This window comes from Ptychodera flava, chromosome 13 (assembly GCF_041260155.1).
Source record: "Ptychodera flava strain L36383 chromosome 13, AS_Pfla_20210202, whole genome shotgun sequence".
NCBI classification, from domain to species: domain Eukaryota; kingdom Metazoa; phylum Hemichordata; class Enteropneusta; family Ptychoderidae; genus Ptychodera; species Ptychodera flava.
The window spans coordinates 25,065,283-25,090,670 of NC_091940.1; the positions used below are offsets into that span (position 1 = coordinate 25,065,283).

Sequence of the window (25,388 nt, forward strand, 5' to 3'; positions counted from 1 at the left end):
CAGTCATAGCTAAAACCAAATTCTACAATTTTTTTAGCTTGACACAAAAAGTCTGGCCGTTTTTGCTATGAAATCTGTTTTATTTGGTACAGGGACATGTCAGAAATATGAAATAGACTTTTAACAGAAAAATATTAGGACTCTACAGCTGTAGCGATCATATTTTGAAGGGTACCGCAAAATAATAGTGTTGCAGATTTGCATGCATTTTTGTTAAATCTGTCTTTTTATAAGTCATCTGTTGAGTCTGTTTTTGAATATAACCTGGCTTGTTAGGTATCATTAGAAAGATAATTTACTAATCTTTAGAATGACATATTGTAACATGCAATATCTTCTATAGTTTTCATGATATATAACCAAAACTTACCCCATACCCCAAAGTTTACATTGAAAATTTCAGTCATAGCTAAAACCAAATTCTACCATTTTTTTAGCTTGACACAAAAAATCTGGCCGTTTTTGCTATGAAATCTGTTTTATTTGGTACAGGGACATGTCAGAAATATGAAATAGACTTTTAACAGAAAAAATATTAGGACTCTACAGCTGTAGCGGTCATATTTTGAAGGGTACTGCAAAATATTAGTGTTGCAGATTTGCATGCATTTTTGTTAAGTCTGTCTTTTTATATGTCATCTGTTGAGTCTGTTTTTGAATATAACCTGGTTTGGTAGGTATCATTAGAAAGATAATTTACTAATCTTTAGAATGACATATTGTAACATGCAATATCTTCTATAGTTTTCATGAAATATGACCAAAACTTACCCCATACCCCAAAATTTTCATTGAAAATTGCAGTCATAGCTAAAATCAAATTCTACCATTTTCTTTACCTAGACATATAAAATCAGGCATTTATTTGTATGAAATCTATTTCATTCGGTAATGGGTCATGTCAAAAATATAAAATAGACTTTTAACAGAAAAAAGATTGGAATTCTGTAGTTGTAATAGTCAGATTTTGAAGGGTACAGGAAAATCTCAGTATTCCTGACTTGTGTGCATTTTTGTTGAATCTATCGTCTTTTAAGTCATCTGCTGAGCTTCTTATAGAATATAATGTAAGTTGTTAGGTATCATTAGTAAGATTATTACCAGTCTTTAAAATTATTGTAACATGCAATATCTTGTACAGATTTTTATGAAATATGACCAAAACTTACCCCATACCCCAAAATTTACATCGAAAACTACTGTCATAGCTAATGTCAAATTCAAGCAATTTTTTACGCAGACATAAAAAATTAGACAATTTTTTGTATGAAATCTGTTTTATTTTGTACTTTGCCATATCAGAAATATGAAATGAACTTTTAACAGAAAAAATATTGGGATTCTATAGCTTTAACAGCTGTATTTTTAAGGGTACAGCAAAATCTCAGTATTCCTGATTCGCATGCGTTTTTGTTAAATCTGTCATCTTATAAGTCGTCTACTAAGCTTGTTATTGATTATAACTGGGTTTGTTTAGTATCATTGATAAGGTAATTAAATATTCTTTACAATGACATATTGTAACAGGCAATATCTTGTATATTTTTCATGGAATATGACCAAAACGTACCCCATACCCCAAGGTTTATATTGAAAGTACTGTCATAGATAACGTGATCAAATTCCGTGAATTTTTAGCTAGACATGATAAAAATAGCTCTGTTTCGGTATTAAATCTGTTGTATATGGTACTGGGTCATGTCAGAAATGTGAAATAGACTTTTAACAGAAAAATATTTGGACTGTATAGTTGTAACAGCCATATTTTGAAGGGAAATGCAAAATCGCAGTACCGCAAACTGGCACCTTTTTTGTTAAATTCTTCTTCTTGTAAGTCATCTGCTGAACTTATTTTGTGACACAACCTGGCTTGTGAGGTATCATTAGTAGGGCAATTTATTCTTCTTTAAGATGACATATTGTAATATACAATGTCATTCATAGTTTTCCTGGAATATGGTCAAACTTTACCCCATACCCAAAAAGTTCAAATCGCAAATTACGGCTTATCTTAAATTCTACCATTTTTGCTGCACATAATACAAAAGGCAATTCTTGTTTAAAATCTGATTTATTTGTTACAAAAGTATGTCACAAGTATAAAATCAACTTTTAACGGGAAGATGATACAATTTAGTAGCCATTTGGATCATTTTTGGAGGGGGAACCCATATATTGCAAATGTATGTGTTTCGGCAAATTTGCCCTGATACCTGGGTACCCTTCCAAATATGATCCAAAAGGCTACAAAATCATATTATGTTCCTGTTAAAAGTTAGTTTCATATTTGTGACATACTTTTTTAACAAAAACACAGATTTCATAGATTGCATACAAGCATTGCCTTTGGTATATAAAGTTAATAAATTGTAAAAAAAGGTAGAGTTTCAGATTTGCAGTAATTTGCTGTGTAAACCTTGGGTATGGGGTAAGTTTTGGTCCTATTTCATGAAACCTAAACAAGACATTGCATATTACGATATGTCATTTCAAAGACTAGTAAATTACCTTTCTATTGATACCTAACAAGCCAGGTTATGTCAAAAATCAAGCTCAGCAGATGACTTATAAGAAGACAGATTTAACAAAAAAGCAAGCGAGTTGGCAATACTGTGATTTTGCGAGACCCTTCAAAATACGACTGTTACAGCTGTAGAGTCCCAATATATTTTCTGTTAAAAGTCTATTTCATATTTCTGACTTTCCTCAGTACAAACAAAAAGATTTCATATAAAGCATTGCCTTATTTGTTATGTCTAACTAGAAAATTGGTAGAATTTGACGATAGCTACGAAAGTAATTAGTCGGTGTCCGTGGGGACTTATAGGTTTGGTCATGTCCGTGCGTGTGTGCGTCCGTGCGTGCGTGCGTGCGTGCGTGCGTCCGTCCGTTCACGCAGATATCTCAGAGATGCAAGAAGCGATTTCATTCAAACTTGGTACAAGGATTACTTTATATGTCATACAGATGCACGTCGATTTGTTTTGTGATACGATCCAATATGGCCGCCAGGCGGCCATTTTATTATGATTTTTTCATGTACAAAGCCATAACTCAGACATGTTTCAACCGATTTTATTCAAAGTTGGTACAAGGACATTGACCAATGTCATAGATATGCACGTCAATTTGTTTTGTGATACATTCCAATATGGCCGCCAGGCGGCCATTTTATTACGATTTTTTCATGTACAGAGCCAGATCTCAGACATGTTGCAACTGATTTTATTCAAAGTTGGTACAAGGACATTGACCAATGTCATAGATATGCACGTCATTTTGTTTTGTGATACGATCCAATATGGCCGCCAGGTGGCCATTTTATTACGATTTTTTCATGTACAGAGCCAGATCTCAGACATGTTTCAACCGATTTTATTCAAAGTTGGTACAAGGACATTGACTAATGTCATAGATATGCACATCAATTTGTTTTGTGATACGATCCAATATGGCCGCCAGGCGGCCATTTTATTACAATATTTTCATATACAGTGCCATAACTCAGACATGTTTTAACCGATTTTATTCAAAGTTGGTACAAGGACATTGACCAATGTCATAGATATGCATGTCAATTTTTTTTGTGATACGATCCAATATGGCTGCTGTGTGGCCATTTTGTTACGATTTTTTCATATGCAGAGGCATAACTCAGGCATATCTCAACCGATTTTATTCAAAGTTGGTACAAGGACATTGACCTATGTCTTACATATGTACGTCGATTTGTTATGTGATACGATCCAATATGGCCGCTAGGCAGCCATTTTATTACGATGTTTTCATGTACAGAGCAATAACTCAGACATGTTTCAACGGATTTTATTCAAAGTTGGTACAAGGAGATTGACTAATGTCATACATATGCATGTCAATTTGTTATGTGATATGATCCAATATGGCTGCCTTTCGGCCATTTTGTTACGATTTTTTCATGTCGAGGGCCATAATACTCTAAGGCATATCTTAACCGATTTTATTCAAAGTTGGTACAAGGACATTAACCTATGTCATACATATGTATGTCAATTTGTTTCTTGATATGATCCAATATGGCTGCATGGCAGCCATTTTGTTACAATTTTTTCGTGTCCTTAGCCAAAACTTGGGCATGTCTCAACTAATTTTATTCACCGATTTTATTCAAACTTAGTACAAGGACATTGACCTATGTCATACATATGCACATTGATTTGTTTTATGATACAATCCAATATGGCCGCCGTGTGGCCATTTTTTTCCCGATTTTTTCATGTCCGGAACCATAACTCAGACATGTATCAAGCAAATTTATTCAAAGTTGGTACAAGGACATTGACTTATTTATACATATGTATGTCGATTGGTTTCACGAGATGGTCCAATATGGCCACATGGTAGCAATTTTGTTATGGTTGTTTCATGTCGAGAGCCATAACTCTGGCAAGTCTCAACTGATCGTATTCAAAGTTGGTACATGTACATTGACTTACGTCATACATATACTTGTTGATTTTTTAAACAGTAAGATGAAATATTGCTGCATGGCGGTGATTTTGTTACAATTTTCAAATGTACAGAGCCATAACTCAGACATATTTCCACCAGTATCATTCAAAGTTGGTACAAGGACATTGACCTATTTCATACATATGCTCGTCAATTTGTTTCACGTCATGTAGCAGCAACATGTCAATTATTGAAGTTTTGTAAGTAGGCTGATATGTCAAGAAATACGTACTGCATCAAATTCATGAAACTTTGTACAGATGTTAACTGATGTTAAGGTTACATTGCTTTAACATTGAAAAAGACATTTATCAATATCAGTGTCATTTTAATATTAATTTGTAATTGCATAAGTAATGAACTTTCCTAATTAGGGTGATATAGCCACAAATTAATACAACGTCAAATGTAATGAAACTTGATACAGATGTTGATCTCATAGTGTTGTAAATACTGCATCAAACTTTATGAAATATGGTACCAGTGATGATCTGTCAAGTGTTAGAATTGTATGCAAAAATGTTTTGCAACATCCTGTTGATTAATTCCTAGTTGACTCATTTTATGAACTTTAGGATGGTGGCCTACATTGGTTTTATGTTTTCATCACCATGGAACTCATTCTTGGCCATTGAGCGCCATCTGTATCAAAGTATTTTTATCACAGACCTAATTAATGAAGAGGACTCTATCCTCTTAGGACATGTAATCAAGTACCCATTAACAAGTGGGGACTGTGTCATCAACGATGACTTGTTTTCGATACAAACTTTGTGGTATTGGGTAAGTTTTCGTCATATTCCATGAAAACTATATCAGATATGGCATATAACAATATGTCATTTAAAACAGTAGTAAATTAACTTTTTAATGATACCAAATAAACATGGTTATGTAATAAAATAAGCGCAGCAGATGGCCTACAATGGGACAAAGTTAACAAAAACACCAATGAGTCTGCACTGCTGTGATTTTGCAGTACTCCACAGAATATGCCTGTTACAGCCATAGAATACCAATATTCTTTCTGTTAAAAGTCTATTTCATATTTCTGACATGTTTCTGTACCAAATAAAATAGATTTCATAGCAAAAACGGCCAGATTTTATATGTCTAGCTAAAAAAATGGTAGAATTTGGTTTTAGCTATGACTGAAATTTTCAATGTAAACTTTGGGGTATGGGGTAAGTTGGGTTATATATCATGAAAACTATAGAAGATATTGCATGTTACAATATGTCATTCTAAAGATTAGTAAATTATCTTTCTAATGATACCTAACAAGCCAGGTTATATTCAAAAACAAGCTCAGCAGATAACTTATAAGAAGACAAATTAACAAAAATGCATGCAAATCTGCAACACTGTGATTTTGCGGTACCCTTCAAAATATGACTGTTACAGCTGTAGATTCCCAATATTTTTTCTGTTAAAAGTCTATTTCATATTTCTGACATATCCCTATACCAAATAAAACAGATTTAATAGCAAAAACGGCAAGATTTTTTGTGTCAAGCTAAAAAAATGGTAGAATTTGGTTTTAGCTATGACTGAAATTTTCAATGTAAACTTTGGGGTACGGGGTAATTTGTGGTTATATATCATGAAAACTATAGAAGATATTGCATATTACAATATGTCATTCTAAAGATTAAAGATTAGTAAATTATCTTTCTAATGATACCTAACAAGCCAGGTTATATTCAAAAACAGCCTCAACAGATGACATATAAGAAGACAAATAAACAAAAATGCATGCAAATCTGCAACACTGTTATTTTGCGGTACCCTTCAAAATATGACTGTTACAGCTGTAGATTCTCAATATTTTTTCTGTTAAAAGTCTATTTCATATTTCTGACATGTCCCTGTATCAAATAAAACAGATTTCAGACAAAGCAATGCATATTTATTATGCCTAGCTAAAAAATTGGTAGAATTTGAGTTTTACTGTAATTTGCAATGTTAAATTTTGGGGTAAGGGGTAAGTTTTGGTTATATTTGACAAAAAGTGTAGAAGATATTGCATAGTGCAATATGTCATCTTAAAGAGGAATAAATTCCCTTTCTAATGATACCAAACAAGTGAGGTTATGTTAAAAAATGAGCTCAGCACATGACTTACAAGAAGACAGATTCGACGAAAATGCATTTGGCTTGGAAAATCGTGATTTTGCGGTACCCTTCAAAACATGACCATAACAGCTATTGCGTCCCTATATTTTTCCTGTTAAAATTCCATTTCGTATTCTAGGGATCCCAAGGGTTCTGAAAAATATAGGTTTGTTATCCTGTGGGGGGGGGGGGGTGCACGTAGACCCCCTCTAGCCCACGGACTATATGTTCCTTTCAAACAACCTCATTGATAGAATGATATGTCTTTTTTCTATCGCATTATAAAAACACACTATATAAGTCAACGTGTTGCCATTGGTTACAAAGTTAATTGCTTTCTATTCCGCATATTAGGGCAAAAAAACATAATAACATGCTATGCAAAAGTGGGGCAGATACGTCCAAAAATATTTTATTTTTGAGATTATTCATTGCAGTTGCATGTTATGAAGGAATCCAGATACTGATAAAGAAGTGATCAGGGAAAAAAGTTCTTCACAACACCAAATAATGACGCCATTGTAATGCACCTAACTCTCTTGATTTGACTTTCTTGATATTTTACGCCATTACATCGGTTTTCCAGAGAGTGGCCATCAACCAAGTAGAATCATTTCGTCCAGTCAATGTTATTGTCCACATCACAGAGGTATTTGTTAGTACATCACCCTCACCTATCGTTGCAGTGGTGCTCAAAGCGGATCGGACTTAAACGTCATTTTGATGACCAATCAATTTGAAGACCAATATGTTTTATCACGCGAGACAGTAGCGTATCTTAGCCTGGATGTGCTGACATTCTGACAAACACAGTGCCTAAAATATGATCAAATGTGGGCTGGGTAACTTAGCAGGAGTCATTCTGAGAGACAAGATGCCTTGCGAGTCACTGTCACTTTTGCCCAGGGGAACACTGAATGGAGAAGAGACATTCAAAGGAGGCTAAAGTCTTCAACAATGCCATGACACCACTCATTTTTTACTGGAACAACATTAAAATCACAGGTTTCCAGTGGTTTCCACCTCTGAGAAGTGTCATGGTGAAGTGTGTAAGCTGTTCAACGACTATTGGAGGGTTCATTACCTTGTGCAGCAAGTTGTGGCTATAAAGAGATACAGCAAGCAGAAAATCGGGACATCTTCAAGGAATTGCATTTTACGTTTCGTCACATTAACAAGTGCATCGGAACAGAGATACTCATAAAATGTAAAGGAAATTTGTATGAACACTGCAGATCACATCCAATTGAAGCAATGGAGGCAATAGAGCTGATCCAGGGAGATGGGATTCCAGCCCCGAATTAACCAAGCTGAACACATTTTAGAAGCCCTTGAATTACCCTGACCAACAATTTACAATGAACATATGCAAAAGTACCGTGAGCTTAAACCGAGGATGCTGTCAGCTCTACAAGTCATTTACTTTTATGTCGACCACAGAGAAGTTTCACCACAACAGACTGTACCATCCGACATGCTAGAAAGTTATCTGAAACAATTAAAATTTGAATTGGGTATAAATTATACATAGCCATTATTTTTAGGGTTTACACAGATTGCTGTAATGTGTCTCAGACACGGTCACTCCACTTTGTGTTTCAACACCTGTGAAGATTTTCCTACTAAATCACACAATGTCATACGCAAGTAGAACACCCTTAGGTGCCTTAATTAGGACTGAGTATATTAATGTATTTTGACTATAAGGTTATACAGTATTAAAACCAAAATAATAAATAAATAATGCATTTGCCACTACATTAATACTTTGACTTTTCTTTTTAGCTCACATGTTCACACACGCGAGCTAATGTCACAACATGTACGTCTTTCTGTCTGTCTGTCTGTCTGCTCCATATCTCAAGAACGGCTCATCAGATCAGAATCATATCTGGTACAAAGATTCAGTGTGCAAATGGCAAGAACTGATTAGTTGCTTGCTTACTTACTTTTTGCTCATTTCCATAATGAACGATTTTAGAAAAAACAGATATACATTGACTGCACACAATTTGATGAGATTTGCTACAAATGTTGATCACTACAAGATATATCAGCTGTGAAAGATATTATGGGGTGACATGAAAGATAATGGAAAATTTGCCATTTGATGAACTTCCTAATTAGGGATAAATATCTGAATTGACTTGATCAAAATTGACAAAACTTGGTATGTATATTGAAGATACTATGATTTAAGATTTTTGAAAGTCATGAAGCATTTTTACTTCATCCAACTCTTAATTTGCATATTTAATGAACTTTTGAAATTAGGGATATTTATTTGAATTGACTCGACCAAATTGATGGAACTTGGTAGGTACATTAAAGATACTATGATATAACATTGTTGAAAGTCGTGAAGCATTTTACTTCTGCCAATTCCTCATTTACATATTTAATGAACTATGCTAATTAGGGATATATATCTGAATTCACTAGAACAAATGTAACAAAACTTGCTATGTACATTACAGATACTATGATACAACATTATTGAAAGTCATTAAGCATTTTTACTTTAGCCAATTCCTTATTTGCATATTTAATGAACTTTCCTAATTAAGGATATTTATCTGTACTGACTTGACCAAAGTTGACGAAACTTGCTTTGTACATAAAAGATACTATGATACGACATTATTGAAAGTCATTTAACATTTTTACTTCAGCAATTCCTAATTTTAATATTTAATGAGAACATTTCAGTCAATTCCTAATTTGAATATTTAATGAACTTTCCTAATTGGGGATATATACTTGGATTTAGAATTAATCTGTGGTGAATATTGTTCATTATGTTGATCATAACACTTTCAATGAAGTTGCAAACACTTGGCAAAGGTTAAAATTTACACATAACTGCAATATATAATGGAACACGTGAGCATTTTCAGTTCATATCTGGTTTTGGTGTAGGGAGGGAGGTGGGTTATGTGGCATTTGAGTGTGTTTAGTACTCAGTTTCGACAATGTGTCATAATCCTAAAATAAGGAGGCAAGTCAAGTATCAGAGCAGAGGCAAGTCAAGTATTCAACTACATATACGCTGAATTCATCAGAAACCAGAATCATTTTCCTTTTATTGTGAAAAGAGAATGCTGAACTTTCCTTTGAAGGTAAACAGCTTTCAATTTTTAATAAAATTTAGCCAGTTTGACATTGAATTCTGACATTGAAATAAACTCATAGGGCGGCCATCACAAACCACAATTGTTTAAATGAGGAAGGGTAATCAGAAAAATCTAGTAAAAACAGAAAAGATCGGATAGATTATGAAAGCAAAGATTGAAGGCTTGTCTACATAGATCAGACTGTGATTCTGTGACTATGATTAAAAGCACAAAGTGAGCATCACATACTAATGAAATACACTTTATTGCTTATTATTTGAAATATGACAACATTCTTTAAGTGTTTCACTGAACATTACGTAGTATGATGTACAATGACGCAAATACTACAATAATTGAGTGATAAACAGAGATAAATTAATTGAAGATTTCTACTTGCCGAGTATTGGACTGACTTGTGTTCACATTTAATTTTAATTTTCTGGTAAAAACAGTCTCAGTGTATACTTTGTCCCCGAAAGGCTTGAGTGCCTTGTTTTACTTCGCACTTACTTGTCGACATTTGTTATTCATTGACCAACACAAATCTGCTTTCTGTTGTTAACTTGTAAGGTAGCTGGGAAAGAGTTGTGCCCAGAGTGTAAATGCTTCTACACTATTAATCTTTGAGTCTAGCATCTCCCTATCGACAAAGTCATTCTTCAACCAAAATTGACAACTCTTAAGTTTGACTTCATCATTTCTTTAGAAAATACTAGGTCCATATTCTTCGATACGTGTTCTTGACTAGACCCTGATGATCACACTATAGTGACCACGAGTACCGTACTTCTCTTTGGGAATGGCAACGGCATTTTTGTGTTTACCAAGGATGGCATCTTCACCGTTGACAGCTACAAAATTTGGCTCATTACCCATGTTCAGTTGTCAAGACAGTTCCCCTACGGTTTGTTGATGATCCCCGGACTGCAATGTTGAACAGAGTTGATGCATTGCCAAAAGACTGCTGCTCGTTGTCATATGCTTTGTGGGCCATTTACAAGGGCCAATGGGCGTGCCTTTGCTCATCGAGAATTGATGCCATCAGCTGCAGTGTCTTATCATATACCCATGACCGTATCAGTGTCTCCTCTGACGCGTCGTGACGTGGAACGTAAAACATCAGTCTGATACCGCACGTTATACGTCATCAATTGTTGTTTATTTCCGATTTTGATGTTATGATGTTCATCTTGCATTTAACGATCAAATCCATCTTTTTCACTTCAATCAAATTTACCGATATAAAACGAAACATATTACTAGTACATATGAATTTAACGTTCCTTTCTTCAGATGTAAAGAGAGTTACAGGACAGGTTGTTGTAGAAAATTAAAAGTTGATGTTTACAATCTGTTGTATTTCGCGCTACTTCGTCGTTCCTGTTCACGTCAGCTATGTTTCAGCAAGAATTCAGCAAGAGTTATTAAAGCGAATTCAAACTTACAATATTGTCCGTGTAATAATTATCCACCAGAACACCGGGACGGTTACCAGAATAAGTAAATTGGCTCCATTCCTTTTCCGAACTGCGGTAAATTGCGCTGAAATAATCCTGTTTAGACTGTATACACTCGACACGATGCGATCGACGACTTGATCAGCTGTTGTAAACAAACATGTATCAATGCGCTCAGACTAGCGGCAGAATATAAAAACATAGTCCCTTCGAAAGACTGACAAGAAAAGCCCTGATAAAATTTCTTTATTTTTAATTACCTTTTACATAAATATACGGTCATGGGCATATGATAAATCGGTTATCCCACAATATCAGCGCTTGGTTGGGACGCATTGCCACTCGTAAGGGTGCGCGCCGCATCACACTCGTCTTCGACTCGTGTGATGCGGCTCGCACCCTCACTCGTGGCAATACGTCCCGACCAAGCGCTGATATCGTGGGATAACCTCATAATACACCGAGGTGAAGGAATTTTCTCCCGTTCACAATGAAGAGGATCCTATGATTGTGACAAAACTGTCTGTTCATGAGGAAGAATGTCTGAAAGTCCGTCAAATGAGAAGTCAAGAGGTGAAAGCGGTGGAGTGAATCATAATGCAGTTGAGTCGGCAGTTGATGTGTTTCGGTTGGATGGAGGAGAACGGTTGGCAAGCTGGTTGTTGTGGTGATATTGATGGTTGTTCAGAAACTTGTCATGACGGTGGCAATGGAAGAGAAAACGGTGGGGGAGCCAGTGATGGTGGTGTTGGCGGCAGTTGAGACGATTCCATATATTATTGTGAGCGTGTGTAGTCAGTTTTGTGGAGATGTTACATGTTTCGCCAATATATTGTCACTTGATCATGATTTTAACACTTTGATGATTTGCCATACTATGGGAGACAAATTTTCCTGAGAAGCGAGACTTGAAAATCAACAAGTGATTGTTGATGACACAGCCCCCACTTGTTAATTGTTAATTTGATTACAGGTCCTCAAAGAGCAAGGACATTGGTAGTGGGGCATTCAGATGCACTCTATGTAAATCGCTATTGGGCACACAAATGTTGTAAGAAACACACATTATTTCTGACATGAAATGCACAAACTACACTTGGAGATGAAAAAACAAAAATCATGAGCAGAAATGTAAATATGTAAAAATGTATATATGCCTATACTGTATGTACAGGTCAAGCCTACACAGCTGGTAATTGACAGGTAGAAAGCTGGCCCAGGGTTTTACCTAGTGGCCTCGCTTTGATTTCAAATTCACAGTGGCCACATGAGGGCGACCAACTAATTTAAAGGGTCTATTGCAGCTATAGATTTTTCAAAAGTATTTTATATGTACATTATGCTACAAAGTATATTCTGCAGCTGGCACCAGCAATCACAGATAACAATTTTGTTTCATATATAACAGCAGAGGAGTGCAGTAAATGCCTTTGCAGAAGAGATGGAAGAAAGGGCTAGAGTGCATTGCCAGAAAACATGCCTGGACTGAAATGTAACACCGCGAGAAACTGACTTTTTCTTGCAAACAGGATGAACTAATTTGTGACAAGGGTAAACAACACCATAATAGGACAGATTAATAGAACTGACTTCATGAGAACCAGGCTGTTTTTATTCCTGAAAACTAGAATTTAAGTGAACAAAGCCATGCATTTCCAAATATGGACAAAGACTATCCAGTATGTTTGCTATAAATGCGTACAGACACTCATGATCTGTACTCAGACATTTGTCAAAGTTCTGTGGCTCAGGGCAGCTGTGGCTGTGTCAAGTTGTGATTTGTCAGACGACACATACAAGAACAACATAGTGTGAAGTCTATCAGCTGATACTTTGTCTGAATTCATTCAATGGTAAGTAGCCTTACGCTACCAATATAACAGTCCAGCAAGCATAAACATCCTGATGACAGATCACAGCAGCAGAAAATTGAAGAATGACAAAAGTATTTAAGGTTTCAGGGCATTTTGAATACTATCATGGTATTCATATTCTCTCAAAAAATCTCAATATCTGAAGCTGAGCATTCTACATCCAGTATATTCTAAGCTGCAGACCTACAGCATGGGTAAGCAAATCCTCTCCATTTGGGTAGTCATGGTGTTTTTCTTTGCCAGTCTATGAACCAGTGTCAACACAAAAGTCCATTGCAGTGTACCTGTAGTCTAATTTGTCAGTAATGCAGTCCTTTGCTTAGTCCTGCAGTCTACCCAGTCCTGCACACATTCTTTATCAAAACAGTACATTGGTAACTACTTATCTGTTTGGCCAGTCAAATAGCCAGCAGCGTGGTCTCAGTGATCAACATGGTAGTACCTGACCTCTGACAATGCAACATATTCACCTAAACCATTACAGGCAAAGGGGCTACAACTCTTTCTACATGCATTATCTCACATGGGTTGTTTCATCCTATCATGGCAATAGAGTAAAATTCATATGTTATTCTCTATTTTTCCTCTTTCCAGCACCAATCATAATGTTTCTAAAAAACCTGACACGGATCCTCTTGCTGGAATGTTACATCATTGCCACTTTGTATCAACTTTCACCATGCTTAGCTGAGGAGCAGACTGTACACACTACGACTGGGACACTGCAATCGAACAGTGATGACTCAGAGACAATCCGAGATCCAAGACAACTGTGTACCAACTCCATCAATGGTGTTCCTGGCATTCCCGGTAAATTTCAGGAATATCTATAAGACTTCAACTCAGTAATGTAAAATGATACCGTGAGACACAACTAATATAATGGCAAAAATTACAAACGACCTCAAAAGAGGGATAAAACTGTGGCAAGTGAAAATGAATACAGTAAAAATTGGCTGACCAGCGGGAGATACAATACTTGTTAAAAAGCAGAGAATAAAAACTGCAATAGTAAAAACAAATACAGTAAAATACTGACCGACCAGCGGGAATTAAAACACTTGCAAATCGCAGAGAATAAAACACATAGACGCTTCCGGTTCAACCCTTCGTCAGTACTAAAGGAGTGAGTTTTTTAGTACTGACGAAGGGTTAAACCCGAAACATCTATGTGTTTTAGTCTCTGCGATTTGCAAGTGTTTTAATTCCGCTGGTCAGTCAGTATTTTACTGTATTTGTTAGCTACTATAGACTATAGTCTATAGAAGCTATTGGGATGGGTATCTGTCCGCCGTCCGTTTGTGAGGCGTCCGTCCACTCAAATATCTTGAGAACCGCAGTACTAACTGATTTGATATTTGTTGTGTAGATGAAAAATAGGATTTTGAGAAACCATTTTTTTTAATTTTTTGATATTGTTGAAAATAGGCAAAGTAATGCCAAAAAAGGCGTTTTTGGTAGAAAATTTTCTTCTTCATAACCGCTGGTCAGACAGCTTTGTTATTTGGTATACAGGTCCCTAGGGATAACCCAACTTAGATTTGTTCAAATTGTGATGAAATATGCACAGGTGTATTTTTAAGGAATTTTTTTGTCATTTTTGGTCAAAATTTGACTTACATTGTATGTAATTCTTGTACTGTATAAACCCTATCAATTCACCCAGAAAAAAATAATTAATATGATTTTAAATAATTGAATTAATTGGGAAATCATCAAAGCCAAAATAATTTTAGTGTAGAATTATCAGAAAGTTCAACTTTTTTTGACAGTTCATAGTGAAATGCCTACCATCTTGGAGGATTAAAACATGTAAAGGCAGCTTTCCTGAATTCCAACTTTGACATATTCTGAACCGTCATTTATTATGCCCTGTATGTTATCTAAAAGAAATTGCTCATAATAGTTTGTCATGATAGGGTGGTCAAATAAATAGAGATAGAGAAAGTTCTAATTTCCATTTATGGTTGACTTGGTAAGGATAAAATAAAATTACTCTTTGAGGAAACAAGCGACCTAGCGGCCGATATAGCTCCGCTGTGTTTATGTACAGAATAACTATTTTTGACACATGTTGATCAAGAAGGTGGAAATCTTTGATAACTCAATGCAGTGGCCAGAAAAAAAGTGGCTAAAATAAGCTGCAAAAATACAAAATTGAAGATTTCATCATACTTTGAATATATCACATCCGATCATCCCTAAGAACATGTCAACCAAAGCTATCTGATGAGTAGTTTTTTGAGAATAAAATATTCTGACCAAAAATGGCAACAATTGCCCCCAAAAATAAAAATTGCAGATTTCATCATAATTTCAAAATATCACACTTAGTTCATATATAGAAACCTGTATACCAAATTTCAAAGCTGTTAGACTAGTACTTTTTGAGAAACACATTTTTTGACCAAAAATGGGAAAAATTGCCCAAAAAATTCAAAATTGCAGATGTCATCATTATTTCAATAAATATCATTTAGTTCATCTATGGAAACCTGTATACCAAATTTCAAAGCTATCAGATAAGTAGTTTTGGAAATACACATTTTTTGACCAAAAATGGCAAAAATTGCCCAAAAAATACAAAATTACAGATTTCATCAGAAATTCAATATATATTACTAAGCTTATCTGTAGAAACCTGTATACCAAATTTCAAAGCTATCGGACCAGTACTTTATGAGAAATACATTTTTTGACCAAAAATGGCAAAAATTGCCCCAAATTACAAAATTGCAGATTTCATCATTATTTCCATAAATATCATTTAGTTCATCTGTAGAAACCTCTATACCAAATTTCAAAGCTATCAGATGAGTAGTTTTGGAAATACACATTTTTTGACCAAAAATGGCAACGATTGCCCCAAAAATACAAAATTACAGATTTCATCAGAAATCCAATATATTTATTACTTAGTTCATCTATAGAAACCTGTATACCAAATTTCAAAACTATCAGACCAGTACTTTTTGAGAAATACATTTTTTGACCAAAAATGGGCAAAATTGCCTTAAATATGCAATTTGCATATTTCTGCACAATTTGAACAAATCTGAAATAGATCATCCCTAGGGACATATGTACCAAATATAAAAGCTATCTGACCAGTAGTTTTGAAGAAGATTTTTAAAGATTTTTTTAACCAAAAATGACAAAAATTGCTTAAAAATACAAATATGCAAATTTCACCACAATTTGAACAAATCTGATTTAAGTCACCCTAAGCAAACTGCATATCAAATTTCGAAGCAATCGGACAAGCGGTTTCAGAGAAGAAGATTTTTTTACCAAAAACACCAAAAAATGCCCCAAAAATACAAATATGCAAATTTCACCATGATTTGAACAAACTGAAGTGAGGTCACCCCAAGTGAACTGCATATAAAATTTCAAAGCAATTGGACTTGTGGTTTCAGAGGAGAAGGCAATTGTTGACGGACGACGACGGACGACGGACGCCGCCGGATAATCAACCTATTTGATAAGCTCCGCGTCGCTGACAGCGGAGCTAAAAAATAGAGTGGTCAATTAAAAGAGTGGTCAAAGTGATAGGGTTTTTATGGTAAAGCTGGGCTGTAAGATTCCTCATGTGCTATTTATAGCAATTATGCAATCTGTGTAAACAGTGCAAGAAAGTGTTACATTATTCCTTATAATGCTTTTGATGACCTTGAACTTCTTAAGTTTCAAACATTTGTCTCTTCAGTGTGCTTTCTCTAAGTACGTACAGTCTCAACTTATTCAACAGAACTTACTTACAATGTTAATTTGAAAGTTAAAATGTGCTTTGTTAATAGGATGGAAATACTGATAAAGATAACCAGCTTAAGATTCTTTATAAACTGACAGATACATATATGCTGTTTTTTATGACGTAAATCTTGATTTAAGCAAGTCTTGTTTACTTTGATTAAAATGTAATTAACTCTCGTTTATTATCTACTATAGACTAATATAGTCTATAAAAGCTATTGCAATGGGTATCCGTCCGGCGTGCACCGTCAGTCTGTATGTATGTATGTATGTATGTATGTATGTATGTACATCCGTTTGTTAGGCGTCTGTCCACTCAAATATCTTGACAACTGCAGTACTTACTGATTTGATATTTGTTGTGTGGATAAAATATATGATTTTGAGAAACTATTTTTATTAATTTTTTGATATTGTTGAAAATATGCAAATTAGCACCAAAAAAGGCGTTTTTGGTAAAAAATCTCCTTCTTCATAACTACTGGTCAGACAGCTTTGTTATTTGGTATACAGGTCCCTAGGGATAACCCAACTTAGATTTGTTAAAATTGTGATGAAACAAATCTGTATTTTTACGGAATTTTTTTTCCCATTTTTGGTGAGGCCATCCTGAAATGAGCTATCAAAGATATCCACCTTCTTCATCAATACGTGTGTCACAAAAGGTTATTCTCTACATTATGCAGCAGAGCTCTGTCAACTGTTGAGTCGATTGTTTTTTCAAAACCACTGGTCAGACAGCTTTAATATTTGGTTTACAGGTCCCGAGGATGACCTTAGTGAGATAATTTCATACAGTCATGTATCCATGTCTATAGTAGCTTCAGGGACTTTGGCCCTATGTTTTTTTACTATTGCAGTTTATATTCTCTGCTTTTTAACAAGTATTGTATCTCCCGCTGGTCGGCCTATTTTTACTAATATAATGGCAATCATTTTAACTTCTTGATCCCATTTTCCTGTAACTAAATCCACACTCACAAATGGAAACAACTTTGCAGTCATGATATGTTGGTGAAAGTGTTTAAGGTAAAAAATTCATGTAAAACAGCTTTGGTTGTGTACAAATTGACATATTGACTCATATTCCAAAACCATGATGACAATGGGTACAGGTCCAGTATGCACATGAAGTTGTACTGTAGAGACATGTCAAATATGGCCACCAGGTGACCAATTTGTTATACACTTTTTCTTGTCAAGACATATCGCAACAATGATGTATGAACTGGTTTTGTTGTAGTGTAAAACAATCAATATGTACCATGAAATAATAACCATAGTTTGATTTTCTTTTCTTGATATTTTGGGTCCATATGTTTCTGCAGAAAAACAAATTCATTTAGCTACTCTAGTATTTGAAAAAATTGGTCTTGGCATGTCCAATTAATGGCTATAGGTGGTTGATCAGACAGACAGAGCCAAATCTACCGGTATGGGTCTTTCTTTGCGTCCAACACACATTTTATTCAGATTAATAACTATAAATGAAATGAGGAACAAATTTGATAGTTTTTTTTGCCTCAAATACAGTGAATTACTTTTTTTCATCCTCTGGGTTTTCCAGGAATTCCTGGCAGTCCTGGACCAATAGGTCCTCCTGGTGTGCAGGGACAACATGGTCAGGTGGGATCAAAAGGGGACAGAGGTGACCTTGGGGCAGATGGTCGACCAGGCCAGAGAGGTGTACCAGGAAGCCTGGGGCCAAAGGGAGAGAAAGGTGACATTGGACAAAAGGGTGAAGGTCAAATTGGTCAGAAAGGTGTCCAGGGAAAACCAGGTCCACAGGGTGACAAAGGTGAACCTGGGATGAAGGGCAGTTTAGGTCAACGTGGTCTGACTGGACCAAAGGGACAGCAAGGACAACCTGGACCAAAGGGACAACCAGGACAGCAAGGTCATAAAGGAGACAAAGGTCAACCAGGGGAAAGACAACAAACAAATCGGATTGCATTTTCCGTTTCAAGAACTGCAGCATTGGGTCCATTATCTCAACACACTCCAGTCACCTACCAGAAGATTTACACCAATATGGGCAACAATTTTGACATAACCACTGGCAAATTTACGTGCTCTGTCAGTGGTGTTTACTTCTTCATGATTTCAGCAATTAGAAAGAATGATCACACTATGTTTCTGTGCTTAATGAAAAATGATGAAAAACTCCCATGCATATACGCGGCTCACTCTGCAAGCCGAAATTACGGTTCAGCTTCTAACAGCGTCATCATAGATTTACAGCATGGTGATGAAGTGTGGGTCAGACTTGGCAGCGGATATGCATTCCACAGTGATGTAGATGAATTCACAACCTTCACTGGATATCTTCTGTATCAGAATGCTTGAAAAGGAAAACTCCAAGTTAATGTAGGATTAGTTCATATTTTTTTCAAAATTCACAAAACATGGTCACACTGCAGACTTATTACTTGTTACACAGACTTTCTTTGATGATCAGAGTCTGGAATGTGGTAAATTTTGAATGTTTTACTCAGATATGTACAATATTTTCATTAATACATCACTTTCTATTAAATTTGACATCGAAATATGATATATTAATGTCTGAACGTTCTAATTATCTGGTGAGGGCAGCACACGGCTTGAGAAAGGACAGAAGGACAAGTGATCTCCTGCACTCAGCAAATATTGAGTAAATTCCTATATTTCATCTATGATATTTCTATTTTTTATCTGCATTTTTAATTACAAACTAAATGTATTTTGTTGTCTTTGGTAGCTTACATTCACAGTAATTCCTTGTATTAGGCTGAAATAAAAATTTTGTTGACAATCTGACATTCCACATTACCCTTGCCAATTCTTTCTATCTATTTTAATACAATGTTTGTTTAAATATTAAAAACTGAATGCAATTCAACTTTATATGCTGCCATGGTGCTTGCTTAAAACTTTCTTGTTAATAAAATGTACCATGCAATATATCAAGAAGTGTTTTCAACTTTAGGTGAAATGATGGTTTTGAATAGGTTCTAATTGGAAAAAACTTGAAATATTTACATTTTAAGGTACATAACACATAGGAAAATCTTTTCTGAAGAATAACAATGAGGTTAGTCATGATGTAAAAGCCCATCATTCATTCCATTCATGAAAATAAAGTACACAATTAAAGGTGTGTTTCTGGAATGTGATTTTCCAACAAAATGAAAGTTTTTGCAAAGATAAAATTCTTAACCATCCTACAGAAGGCAGTGGTGTAGATAACAGCTGGAAGGCTGTGAATACAATCATCAATAATTTGCCTTTCGATATCTACTGCTTTTTCTCAAAAGAGAAACACTTCCTATCATCTCAACCATTCCATCTACTTTCTACATTATTTAGATGTGGATATTTTAAAAGCTAGTAATATCAGTAAGAAATAGACTTCACATAATACACTGACACAGTTGTAAGTAGTTTTGAAAAGTTTGATACAAATACAATTTCTTTTCTTCATATAAACTATATTAGTTTTGTGTAATACTTAACATATGACTTTCTATATAATTGATTTTTCAAAAGTATTTTATATATACCGTACTCGTCCGAGTATAAGCCCCTGCTCGTGTATGAGCCCCCCTTACTGATTTCAGAAGATTTTAGAAAATGCATTAAATCCGTGTATTAGCCCCTACCCTAGTGTAACTCAAATACAGAAAGGTTAGGAGAGTATATTTGGTCATTTAACTTGGTAAAATTACTTTTAGATAATAAAGAAACTATTAAAAGATGTTAAAACAATTGGAAACTGGAGTTCCCTTGACAGCATCGTAAGGAAAATGACACGTTTTTCCAGTACTATCTTGATTCTTTGACCCTGCTCACCCCCGTCGCCTAAATAGAATAGTCTCACTCACGTCCGCCATTGTTTATTTTCATTCATGGCCACGATGTTTTCATGCTTGAAACATGCAGTTTATTTTGTTTGAAACCATTATCCTTTCATTTGTGAAGACTTTTCCTGGTGACTATTACAATTTTCACTGCTATGTTGTTGTTTTCACAAGATGTAGACAGTTTGATACTGGAATATTGAGTTGCCTTTCCGTGTAGGCAATGCATGCCTGTTCACATTACTGTTGATCAGCAGCAGCATACATGAAGTCTTTGTTTCAAGTTTGGGTTTTTTTTTCGACGCTGAAATTTCACCAAAATATCACTTCTGTATTCAGAGATTGTACAATCAATTTCTTTGGATGTGTAAGTCGATTTTGAAAGCAATAGCAAGATCGAGTGGTGTTGAAAAAAATTGTGCATAAAATTAGCATAAATTAAGCGTCCATGCCAGATAACATGGGGTTGCTCGAGTATAAGCCCCTCCCCTAGTTTTACCGCTATTTAGTGTTGCCGAACCGGGGGCTTATACTCGGACGAATACGGTACATTATACTACAAACTTATTCTGCACCTGTTGCAAGCAATCACAGATAATTTTCATTTAATATATAACAGCAGTGGAGTGCAATAAGTCTCTGTGCAGAGGAGATATAAAAGGGTAAGAATGCATTGCAAGAAAACATGTCAGGACTGAAATGTAATACTGTGAGAAACTTTAGACTTTTTCTTGCAAACAGGATGAACTAATTTGTGACAAGCAGTAAACAACCATAATAGGACAAATAACAGAACGGACTTCATGAGAACCAGGCTGTTTTCATTCCCAACAAGTCATCGCTGAGGACACAGTCCCCGCTCGCACCATTAATTGACATGCACATGCATACTACAATACATGTTATGTCTGTGTGCCAAGTTTAAACGAAATCTGTTCAGGGATAGTTGAGTCATGGTTCAAAACATGAAAAAGTTGCAACAAAAAATGGCCGCCCGGTGGCCATATTGGATTGTATCGCGAAATAAATTGACATACATATATATGCCATAGTATTTTATCTATGTACCAACATTGAACAAAACTGGTTCAGGAATAGTTGAGCTATGGTTCAAAAACATGAAAAAATTGCAACAAAATGGCTGCCCGGCGGCCATACTATTGCTTTGAAAACATCACAATCTGCTGCAGAGTGTAATTTTAATACTTGTTAGACTTCTTGAGGCCTGTGTCAATAGTGTGCGCTTGCAACTGTACCAAACACTAGACCATCGTAGGGCTATATGTCAACACAATACAATGCCCGACAAAATTTTCTCCAAAACTCAGTCAAGATTTTCATTTTATCTTTTATCTGAAGCTTGTAATACCCGGTATATCTATTTCAATGTAGTTTGACATATTTTTTCAGACATGATTCTTGATCGATAGAGGAAGGTCTGTCAGCCAGATTTTTTTATTAGAGCACTTTGGGGACTGTCACTCAACAAACCCTGCAGAGCTAGGCTTAAATCATGCACACCCACACTCCCGTAATATTCAGGCAACATGATAATCTGAACCCCAAGGTGTAACACATAGATAATGTTTCTCTGATAAGCCGACGACTAAGAAAGTTTTTAACAATCCCACCTAGTGGCAAAAACCAATGTCACTATGACGTTACCAATTGTACGCCCACAGCGCCGGGCCTCTCTCTTTAAACTTAGAAGGTCAAAGGTTTCTAGTTCTGGCTTCCAGTCTGACAGACCACATCAGGACACTTGACACCACTGTTTCGAAAAGCCTAAAATTGGGAAGTGTTTATTATATAGTACAATGCAGGTTTCTGCAAACTCAACTTTTTAGAGTTCCTCCCCTTTCCTCTGTTATACCCTTGCTGCAATTGTTTAGACTTTGTCACAGTTAATTCGATGATAACCTGGTGACAGCGTCCACAAATTAGTAACTTACCCTTCCTTGATTATTTTGCGCAATAGGCAATCAAACACATCAGATAACAGATCAACACAGTGATAAAACTTTGCATAAGATTGTCAAAGGACAAATACATGAAACTAAAGGAGAAAAAGAAGTCTTTGCAAAACCAGTGCTTAAATAAGGCCAAAAGACCAAAGGTTGGTAGTATAAATCTTTAATGGCCATAAATCTTTATTTTAATAGCGTTACATATCATAAATCTTTATTTTACCGGTATTATAAATACATATCATAGTCATACGTACTAGAATAAAATAAACAAGTCATTGACAATGACATAGTCCCCACTTGTAATAGGAGTATTAGTCTTGATGGGGCAGGGAAATGTGGTCATTAAGAAGTATCACTGGAGTGTATATGTTGAGATCTATGGGCACATAGGTATAAGTATTTGTTCCCAATTTGAAACACATGAGGCATGTCTAAGTTACGGTTCTAAATCGGGAAAAAAGATCAGACCTCTAGCTGTATTGGCCAGCCAAGAAATACATATGCGCATAATACATGAGGTACAAGATGTGACATCTTAAGGTCTAATATCCTATCAAAATTGGAGGGTATAGAACTTGTGGTTACTGAGTTATGCATATATATGTATAATCAAGGTCAAAGGTCATCAAGGTCACGTGACATTTTGAAAAAAAAATTGTATTGCTAATTAATCCCTATATGCCAAAAATCAGACCTCTAGCTCTATTCGCTTGCCCAAAATTAGATGTGCATAATTAATGAGGTAAAGCGTGTGTTGTCATAAGGTCTCCCATCCTACTAAATATAAAGGACATAGCACTTGTGATTACTTATTTATTGACATAAACGTATATTATAGGTCAAAGGTCATCAAGGTCACATGACATTTGGTCAAAATTTCTATCCTATAGTTATTCCTATATACCAAAAATCAGACATCCAGCTCTATTGGCTTGCTCAGAATTAGATATGTGCATAATTAATGAGGTACAGTAGTAGCATCATAAGGTCTCCCATCATACCATATATGAAGGGTATACCACTTGTGGTTACTGAGTTATGGACAAATATGTATATTTGAGGTCAAAGGTCACCAAGGTCACCTGACATTTTGTCAAAAAAAATTGTATTGCTATAAAGTTATCCCTATTTACCAAAACTCAGACCTCTAGCTCTATTGGCTCGCTCAAAATTAGATATGTGCATAATTAATGAGGTACAATATGTAGCGTCATAAGGTGTCCAATCATACCATACATGAAGGGTGTAGCACTTGTGGTTACTGAGTTATGGACAAATATGTATATTTGAGGTCAAAGGTCACCGAGATCACGTGACATTTTGTCAAAAAATTGTATTGCTAAGTTATCCCTATATACCAAAAATCAGACCTCTAGCTCTATTGGCTCGCTCAAAATTAGATATGCACATAATTAATGATGTACAATATGTGGCGTCATAAGGTGTCCCATCATACCATATATGAAGGGTGTAGCACTTGTGGTTACTGAGTTATCGACAAATATGTATATTTGAGGTCAAAGGTCACCAAGGTCAAGTGACATTTTATCAAAATATCTGAGATATCTGCGTCAACGGATGGGCTCACGGACGGACATGACCCAATCTATAAGCCCCCTGGACTTCATCCGTGGGTACTAAAAACTGTGTCACTGCATCCTTTTTGCGATATTAATACGATGAGAAACTAAATTTTTATTTTTCTTGGCCTTATACATGGGAGTCTATGGAGAAGTGACTTATACATGGGAGTCTATGGTGGTGTAAACTAAAAAGTCCACTAACACGGCCAAATTTGATCGCATTGCAGTGTTCGAAATAATCGGTGGCAATGGTGGCATTTGCCACCAAAAACTGTCAATCTGCCACCAAAATTTTTTTCTGGTGGTATTTTTCTGCCACTAAATTTTGGGTCATCATGTCATCGATCCTACGGCTTGAATGAAGGAACACTGAAGGAACACGCGTTGTCGGACGGCGGAAAAAACTCATTAGTAAAAAAAAAACCAAACTAATTGCGACATTTTGGCATGAATGAAAACATAGCGTGAATCCAAACTTGTGATTGGCTAATCTCCATATCGATGACAGCAGCTTTTGTACACTTGACATGTTGTTGTTCTCTGTGATAGCCGCATAATGCAGTCATAGGGCACAAGATAAAAGCATGTTGTGACATTTTGAAAACAAAGCCAAAGTGCAGCATGCGTGAATTAAATAATAATAAATACTTGCAATTCATTAGCCAGTACAGGCTCAAAAATTCCTATCGCCCGACGCCCGTTGCTAGTGAATTTTGCGGTCGGGCAATTAAAATCAATATGCTTCCCGTCCGACGGGCAAGTCCACCAGCGGTTGAATTAACTAAGCTCTGGACAATTCAAGCTTGAAAACGTATTTCATTAGGTCTGTACACGTCTACAATCATTGTAAGTCCTTCAACTCTCAGAAGTGTTTTCTGAAAACCCTTGAAAATCCGCCCGACATCGCAAAATAATCGTTCTTGCTGTTGTAAAACACAAAAAGTCGTAAAAATAGAGTTTTGCGACATGTTCTCTCCAACGACACGGAGTGAACTCACTGTTTTGTATGTGTGCCGTAAAGTGGTATGCTCTTGACAGTGGTTGCCATTCTCTTAGTGCAAGCGTAAGAGTTGAATGACAGTCGATCGGCTTCACGCGATAGTGTAATTGCACCATGTGCTTTGTAAATGGATGTAAACTTATTCAAAGCCATAGATCTCGGCAATGCTTACTGTTCAACGTAAATA

General features: G+C 35.7%; 2 protein-coding genes across 2 annotated transcripts in view; one reads left to right on the top strand and one right to left on the bottom strand.

Annotated features, from left to right (window-relative positions):
- The window catches only part of LOC139147942 (mdm2-binding protein-like), a 139,334-nt gene that overhangs the window by 15,021 nt on the left and 98,925 nt on the right, over positions 1–25,388 (bottom strand). The window lies entirely within an intron of this gene.
- On the top strand, positions 12,667–20,147 carry LOC139147941 (complement C1q and tumor necrosis factor-related protein 9-like). Its single transcript, XM_070719175.1, has 3 exons — positions 12,667–13,032; positions 13,648–13,863; positions 18,377–20,147. The coding sequence occupies exons 2-3, from the start codon at positions 13,659–13,661 to the stop codon at positions 19,153–19,155; spliced, it is 984 nt and encodes a 327-aa protein (XP_070575276.1). The 5' UTR covers positions 12,667–13,032; positions 13,648–13,658; the 3' UTR covers positions 19,156–20,147.

Excerpts from the sequence above, each read along its gene's own strand:
- LOC139147941 (XM_070719175.1), top strand. The coding sequence starts at position 13,659 with ATGTTTCTAAAAAACCTGACACGGATCCTCTTGCTGGAATGTTACATC. Across the intron at positions 13,864-18,376 it reads TGGTGTTCCTGGCATTCCCG|GAATTCCTGGCAGTCCTGGA; the intron begins GTAAATTTCAGG and ends TGGGTTTTCCAG.